Raw genomic sequence first — 8,712 nt, forward strand, 5'->3', positions numbered from 1 at the left:
GGGGAGCGGGAGGAGGCCGGTGCCGCGCCCGCCTCATTACAGCAGCCAAGGTGTTGCCCTCGTTAAACTGCCTTCTACTGCAGAGTCGTTTGATGTTTGGAGCCGGTGGGGGGGGAGAAAGGGGGACTGAGGGAAAGACTGGGGGCGCGGAGGCGGACCCGCACCTCGGCATCTCCATAAAACACCTTTTATTAACTCTTTAGGGTCCGGAAAGGCTCCTGTAGCCTCGTCGCCACTCCTTGCCCTCCCTGCCTCGGTGTTTACAGCTCCGAGTAATGGAAACCCATATACACCCGCAGTGTCCGTGCACCCTGGTCACAGTCTCTCCACATGTAATCCTTTGCCCTTTCCCTTCCTAGTTCTGTGACCACGGGGCAAGCCACTCCATCTCTCGAAGCCTGCTTCCTACTCTGCAACACCGAGATGAATAATAAAGGTACCTTCCAATGAGAAGCGAACTAGAGCAGAGCCAACAGTTGCGGTACACAACTTGTCTGGATCAGAGGCCCTTCTTTCGAATTTCCATTTAGTCATATACCCTCTAAGCAAGACTGAATCCTTTCTTGATCTGTTTCTTCCTCTGAAAAGGTGGGGGTGATGCTTCTGCTCCCTGTTTGGGTTGTGAGGAGTTTCGATTTATCAATATGTGACCCATATTTACTGCATGTCCCCATGCACACTCCCTCCAGCTGCCTTAGACAATTAAGTCCGTCTCTTGTCTCAGTTCCACAAAGTAGCCCGGGCTCCTTTCTCCCTGTCCCTGGTAGGGACCCTGGCATAGAAATCAATGGGGCTTCTGGAAGCGACTTAGACGCTGATAGAGAGGCCCAGGCTGGTTTCTGCCTCCAGCAATGTGAGTAACCTCACCACCACCACCATCACCACACCTCTCTGTCACAAACACACAGAGGCCAAGCATATCTACATTTCTACACCATTACCCCAATAGTTTATGCAGGCATTTAAAATCCCAGTCTGCATAGGTGTATTCCCCTCCAGTCAAGTACACATTCACAGGCAAACAGGGCCCAAACATTTACCCACAGGTGTGCATATGCATTTACATGTGTACAGAAGCAAAATGATATACATCTTCCCATTCCCCCAACAATAAAAATTCTTTTATTATGTACTTGTTCTCCCACCAACTCAATCAGTATTGTAAAACCATATATATACTAGCATACATACATTAACCATATACACATGTGCATACATTATAGTGCTGGTATGCTGAAGAAATTCCCAGGACCTAATGGTGCCTAGTTTTTATTCCTAGTGGTCTTGAATGCCATTTTTGCCATTTTTCTTTCCAATCCTTCAACACTGCTTCTTTAACCAGGGTGTTTATTCTAGGGAATGGCCTCCTTCCCTCCCACCCCCAACCAATGTCTAACTGGACTGATTTTATTGCAAGGAATGGGTCTTCATCTAGTCAACTCAAAAGGTTTTGGGGGGATATTTTTTGGTGGTTCTGAGCATATCTTTCCATTTCTTTTTTTTTCTTCCTTTCTCTCCTTAGGGGAGGGAGGGAAAGGGAAATTCAGTGTCCTCTAAAAGTAAGAAAGTTGGCCTCCCTGGACCATGTGCCCAAATGGCTTTCACGGAAATGTTTTGAGGTCAAGAGAATAACAAGTCAGCTTTGGTGAACCTGTCCCCAAGAAAATGGTCGCACAGCTTTGAGGTAGCAAAAAATAAAACAAAAACAAAACACAGCCAGTAAGGGACGAGCAAAATTTACCCAAAAAACCTGAGCCCAGGCAGGCAAAATTAGGTAGTTTAAATACATAAAAACTTCAGTGACAGAAACAAAGTTTTTATTTACAAAGTATAGGATACTTTTTCCTTGGAATTAGGAATTATTAGGAATTAGGCAGGAAGTGTGGATACCAAACCAACACTTATTTTAAAAGAATAATTTCCAGACCGACTAGACTCTCCTTTCCCATGGAAATACGTGCTGACCGGAGTCCCAGGAAAGGAGGAAGCTGTGCAGAGAATGACTTCGTGATATTGCAAATTAATGGATAAAAGGAGACCGAGGAGAGCAAAATCAGATTTCCAATCTAGGACGAAAAAGGTGAGTCTAAGGTTGGAAATGAGGGCCAGCAACCTTGGTCCGATTTGCCTCTCGTGTGCCTGTCAATACCGGCTCCCCATTCCGTTTGCTTCGATATATTTTATATAATATATATAATATATTTTCTTTCTTTCTCTTAACGAATTAAAAAACAATTTCAAAGGGCATTGCACTTGACCAGTTTTGCAGCTGACAACTCTCAGGAGTATTCAAGATATCCATAACAGAATGAGAAAATAATGGACAGCCAGAAATAGTAGTCTTGCCTCGTACTCGGATGGCGCCCGGCGGATTTTCTGAGTGCTGAGTTCCTTTCCTGAGGCTGCTTCTCACTGGTTGAGCTCTAAAGCCCAGACTTGCTGTGGCCAGCCTGTCCGCCCTTTAATCTTTTTCTCTCCGGGTCCAAGGGGGTGAGGATACCCTTCGCTGGACTGTGCGCCGATCAGGACCGAAACCACCGGAAAAGAGAAGGGGGAGAGGGCGAAAGACATTCAGATTTAGACTTTTCTTTCCCGCCTGTGAAGTCCCTCCTCCAGAGAGCTGGAGCAAAGTTTCCAAATAAAGGAACCAACTTTCTGTTTGGCAAACAGGCTCACAAATTTTCCTCTATGTACCAAGATGGGGCTAGGAAATAAGGCTCTCGGGAGGTTTGGAAGTTGAGACCCGCGCTAGGCTAAGTTGTACCAGGCTGCCGAGTCGCCCGGCCTGGGGGATATCAGAGAAAAGATCCCAATTCTTAGTTCTCCCTCTATCCCCCTAACTCACCTTTCCCCCTCCCCGGCTCCTTCACATCCTAGTCTTCCAAGACAAAGCTGGGGTGCTTTGAGTTGGTGACGGAAAAAAACACTGGGCCTGGGGATGGATGTGAAAAGCAAACCCGGGAGCAAAGCCCCACAGCCAGCCATCGGCTTTCCTGGTTGCTTAAGGTTCCCACAAGCTCTAAATCCTAAAATCCTGAAAGCCCTTCCAGTACCCCCCGCAGGGCACTGGACTGGACGGAGCCTTGGGCCACCAGAGGCCCGATTCCTATCTCACCCTGTCTCCTAGGCTCTCTGTCTGGGTTTCTGGGCCCCAGCCTCCCGGCCTGGCCCCACCCCCCTTCTGGCTAGTTTTTTAAAACCCAAAGTGGATCTTTTGATTAAGCCCAGGGCGCCCCCAGGGAAGAGCGGGGCCGGTCTGGGCACCTAGAGGAGAGCGCAGTCCTAAACAAGGCCAACACCAACGAAGTTCTGACAACTGGGGCGGAAGTCCAAGGCAGAATAAGTTAGCTGAGGGTGCCCAAAATGGTACACCTTAAAGAATCCAAAGTCCGTGCCTTAGATCTGTCTTAATAACTTAGATATCGTGAGCCCTAGGGCTGGGTGGCCCTGCCACAAAGGCCACCCCGACCACTGGCGCTTTTCCAGGAAATCTAACTTCGAAAGTCCCCCAGGGCAAAAATAAAATTTAATTTAATTTAAAAAATCTATCTCTTCTCGGGGTCTGAGGCCGGGAAAAGAGAAGTGTAGAGAAACCCGGGTGGCAAGTTACCGTTACCCTTTTTGTTTGTGGATTTAAAAGACTCGGGCTGAGCATATAAAAGTGCAATTGTTACGAAGCCCTGCCGCTCTGCCATATAGGAGCTGACCAAGGACCTTAGAAAATAAAATGTTAGAACTGGAAGAAGGATTCTTGAAGCATCGAACATAATATATTGGAATTGCAAGGGCCCTTATAACGTAGACCAGGAATGTCGGTAGTGAAAGGGAATTTACTGCATTGAACATAAAATGCTAGCTTTAGTTGGGAGGGCCCTAAGAACGTAGAATGTCTGTCAGTCACTGTTAGGAATAACACGAACTGGAAGGACCTTTATCCTTTCCATCCCGAAAATCTTTGTAGTAATTTTGCAGAGGAAAAAACCGAGGCCCAAAGAGGTAAAGAGACTTGTTCAAGGTCACACAGGGAGTTCCCTGGCGAGCACTGAGAAGAATCCAATTCGCCTCTTTATACACACGCAATAGAAAACCCGCCATAAACGTCATCCGCGTCCACGCAGATCCAAGAACACACAAACACCACCTCCCTAACCCAGGGCCTGCTACTTTTGAGTACTTTACCCTCCCTGACGTTACATCTAACCCCTGACGGGGCAGCACCCCTACGCCCAGCTGACCTTAGGGCCCAAGGGGAAGGGAGGCCCCCAGAGTCCCGGATACTCACCGGCTCCCTCTTACGCTTGCTCTCACGGCCGCTGTCCACCTTCTTGAGCTCCGCCTTGAAGCCCTCGGGGTCCCCGGCCTGAGCGTCCTTGGCCAGCACGTCCATGAGGTAAGCGATGTAGCTGGTGGCCAGGCGGAGGGTCTTGATCTTGGAGAGTTTGGTGTCTGCTGGCACGTTGGGGATGCACTCGCGCAGTTCCGCGAAGGCGCTATTGATGCTCTCCGTGCGCCGCCGTTCCTTCTTGGGCCCCGCGCCTTTCCGCCTGCCCAAGCGGCCACCCAGCGCCTCCAGCCTGCCAGGGCTCTGCGCTGGCCCCGCGGTCCCGGCCGCATCCGGGCTGTAGGCAGCGGGCGGCGGTCGCCTCCCAGGAAAATCTGGGGCCACGTCTCCGGGGCTCAGTACCCAGCTCTGGAAATAAGGCCGTTCCTGATGACACCGTGAGGCTGGAGCAAAGAGAAAGGGTTCGTGCAGCATGGGATGAGGGTGAGGGGGATGATGGTGAGGGTGTGGATGGGGGTAGCCGCCCACTAGGTTCATGGTGAAGCGGGCGCGGCTCCCCAGTGGCCCTGCGTTGAGCCTCGCCTCTGCAGTTGGATTTAACTCCGCGCCATCCGCTACAGCCCCGTCCCGTCGGGGAGGGTGCGGGTGGCTGGGATGAAGCAGAACAGGACTGGGGTGGGGGAGGCTGGGCAGCTAGTTACTGCTCCTGCCTTCGCCCCTTAGCTGAAGGGCCGATTATGGCGCTGGCGCTCTAGGGGACGGTTTTAACCCTTCTCGGGCCTCTTTTCCTGGCCGCGGCTTATATAGGGCCGGGGCTTTGATGTCAACCCTTCCCCTGAGCCAATAGCAGGGGGGCGGATCCAACAGTGTAAGGGAGAAGGCAGCGCAGCTGCCCCTCCCCCAGGAAAAAGAGGGAGATCTGTGCGGCCAACGCCCACCGGACAGCTGTCCGCCCTCCGGGACGGCTGACCCCACCCAGTTCCCTTGGACCCCCAACGACTTTCCGTGCTCCTGGGCTCAAGCGGAGGAGGTGGGTTGCGGTAGAGAGATCAATGTGAAGGCTGCATCCTTGGTCATCCTCCGTGACACCCTCCCTGGTTTCCACTTTATGTAATGCCAACAAATGCCAGGCATTCTTCTGGGCATCATTGTTGGTATCACGGCTGTCTTTTATCAACTCACCTATCTGCTTTCTAGGATGCAACAGCCCTCTTTAAGTTGTGGGATGGGGAGGGAGCAATCAATCCCTCGTGAAAAGGAAGGGAAGAAGCCTACAGAGGAAAGCTTTGAACGCTCTCCCGCCCCTGGGGTCTCAGCCCGATTGCACAGTCCCCAAGTTTCTAGAACAGTGAGCCCAGCAGGCTGGTTCCCGCCAGAGGTGGCCTGGCTTTGCCCAGCCCATAAGCGAAGTCCACCTTTCGGCAGGCTCGGAACTTCAGAGAGGAGACTCTGCCAGAGCGGCTGACCTCTTTTGGTCTGGGGGCCCTACCGGGGCAGGCACTAGGTTTCTCCTGCTTCTCCAGGACCCAGCCCGTAGGGAGGCAGTAAAGGGAGAATGGAAACCGCCCGCACATCTGGGCTTCGCTAGGGCTGCAGTCACAGCTTAAGAATGCCTGATTCATATAGGAGAGTATAGCTCTGAGATTCAGAGGAGACTCACGAAGACATTGCGCACACATTCAGGGACACATACAAACTCAACACAAGACAAACACAGACCTAGGCACCCCGGTCTAACGGCGCTCTATACACACTCCAGGCCATAGGCGGATGACTGATATTAGGGGACGTACAAACGCACCCCCTCACCCTCTCTAAGAGAAACACCCTCCCCTGAGATACAACACACATGGGATTCATACCCTAAAATCCACCCACTCAATGACATGCATAGACCCTGAGACACACGAAAGAACACATGGCCTCAGAGATACACCGCAGACACGTTCAAAAAACACCAGAAGCAGGACAAGAACACCCGCAGAGGCCTTCACGGGCTGAGAAGCTCATTGGAGACCCATATCTGGATGTGATTGATCCTAGAGAGGGAGCCCTATTCCCACCTTCATTTCTTTTCAATTGTTTTCATCAATCTGTTCCTATGGTGTCTCAGCAATGCGGTATTTAACTCATTCTGGCCCCAAAGGGGAGGGTCTTCGGCTGGCACTTTGGCACATTCATATTAATCCCTGTTCAGTGAGTTTATGTCCATAGTTACTTTTCCCATTATTGTCTGCTCCAAAGCTGTCCTCCCCAAGCCTTCATATACATAGACACAGAGCGATGGAAGAGTATTCGTGAGTGTTCAACATAGGAATGTTCATATAGAAGAGGAGAGGCAGTGTGGGAGAGCCTCAGAACCAGTATGATCCTGGGCAAATTACTTAGCCTCTCAGTGCCTTGGGCAACTCTCTAAGACTAAAGTGTCGGAAGAGTGCTTGATCTCCGCGGTAGCGAAAGTTTCTTCACTGCGAATTCTCTATACCAAAGAAATCACAGATTTCCCCTCGCTGTCCCTATTAACAAAGCCTAGCTATCCCTTATAGACCAGCACACCAGCCTGTGATTTCAGTCATCTCCCTATATATCCAATGTTAAACCTAGGGTTTTCTTTTTTCTTTTCTTTTCTTTCTGGCAACTTTTCGGATAAAGGTCTAGGTCTGTTGCCCTGAAAACTTGAAATTGATCCAGCCCCAGACATTTACTAGCCATGTGACCATAGGCAAGTCTCTTAACCTCTGTGCCTCAGTTTCCTCAACTATAAAATAGAGAAAATAACAGCACCCACGTTATAATACCTGGCACATAGCAGGCACTATATAAATGCTTATTCCCTTTCCCTTTTTTTCTCTTCTTTATTTCTCCCTTTTCTCCCTTCCTTCTTTCTTCTTACTTCTGTCTCCCTCCCTCCTTCCCCTTCCTTTTTTCCTTTCTTCTTCCCCTCCCTTCCTTCCTTCCCCCTTCCTTCCTTCTTGCTACACCAGGCTATGGACAGTCATAGGCTGGGGTGAGTGCACTATGATGATGAGTTTGGGGGGTACAAAATTCAGCTAAGACACAATCTCTGCCCTCTTGGAATTTACAGGTTGTGAATCTTCCACTGGAGTGCTGAAGGATTCCTTGAGACTGTAGAAGTGAAAATACCTTGGACAAACAAGAGACAAATATAGGGATCTTTGGCATATATGAGTTGGTAGGACTTGGCTCTGTTGTACTTTAAGTTTTATCAGGCTTTCCTTAAACCAACCCTGTAAGGCGTGTGGTGCAAGGGGCAAAAACCAACCAACCAACCAACCTTCATTTTTAAGGACAAGAAAACTGAGACTCAGAAATTGTAAATGTCCTGCCCTAGGTTAATGAAGCTAGTTAATGGGAGATCCAGAACTCCCAGAACTTCTCTGATGGGAGTTCCTTCCACTGTTCCAGTGCAACTAGCTCCATTCCAACGCTCCACTTTAAACAGACAGAAACAGCAATCCTCACACAACTCAGTTCTCAATCTCAGATATTCACAAGAATACATCTTCTCACAGGACCTTATTACATTGCCCTATAACATTTTTGGTTCCACGAATTTGCACCCAAAATTTTCAGTTACATCCTCACATAAATTCCTCATTGACACACCTTCTGAAATGTCATCCTTACTTCCTCATCCACCTTTTTCATGTGCACACATTCTCAAACATCTTATAAGTTACATCCTCACACAATTTCAGTTACACATATTTTCTTTTAAAAATATTTTTCTGGATAACTTTTGTCTTCATATCATTTACACTGTCTACCATATCCCTCGCCTTTCTCCCAGAGAGCTACCTTTAATAACAAAGAATAAAAAAGAATGGGGAGGGAAAAAGCAGTTCATCAAAACCAATTATCACCAATCAAGTCCTACATTACATAGCCTTCCACCTCCATAAAGAAGGGAGGAAAATACTTTGGGGACAATCTTGGTCTTTTACATTTCGAAGAATTCAGTTTCTATTGTCTTGATGGCAGTCTACATTTAGTAGTCATTGCACGTGTTGTTTCCCCAGTTCCATTTACTTCACTTTATATTAGTTCATATTTGTTTTCTATATTTCTCTGTATTTATCATATTAATATTTTATTATAGTAACATTCCATTACATTCATGTTTCACATTTCCATGGGCATCTACTGTACTTCCAGTTCTTTGATACCAAATTTGCACAGATGTTTATTTTCCTATACTTATCCTCATGCAGCATCCTCACAATTGCATTTTTCACAGAACTTTCTGTCACACACATTTTCACATGCCACTCCTTTGGTTATATACATTCTTGTCCTTCCTCCGATGCACACAGACCTTTGGAATCCTTTCCAACTGATTAATGACACAAAAGTTTTGGTGTTTGTGAAAACTTATGTGTGTGCGTGTGTGTGTGTGTGTGTGTGTGTGT

The 8,712-nt window shown here is 48.4% G+C and overlaps 1 protein-coding gene across 1 annotated transcript; it reads right to left on the bottom strand.

The window, feature by feature from the left end:
- Nucleotides 1-2,409: 2,409 nt before the first annotated feature.
- On the bottom strand, nt 2,410-4,819 carry HAND1 (heart and neural crest derivatives expressed 1). Its single transcript, XM_043990029.1, has 2 exons — nt 4,283-4,819; nt 2,410-2,511 (listed from the first exon to the last, which is right to left on the bottom strand). Exons 1-2 carry the CDS (start codon nt 4,817-4,819, stop codon nt 2,410-2,412), a joined length of 639 nt encoding a protein of 212 aa, XP_043845964.1.
- Between the last annotated feature and the right edge of the window lie 3,893 nt (nt 4,820-8,712).

The sequence above is a fragment of the Dromiciops gliroides genome, chromosome 2, assembly GCF_019393635.1.
Source record: "Dromiciops gliroides isolate mDroGli1 chromosome 2, mDroGli1.pri, whole genome shotgun sequence".
NCBI lineage: Eukaryota > Metazoa > Chordata > Mammalia > Microbiotheria > Microbiotheriidae > Dromiciops > Dromiciops gliroides.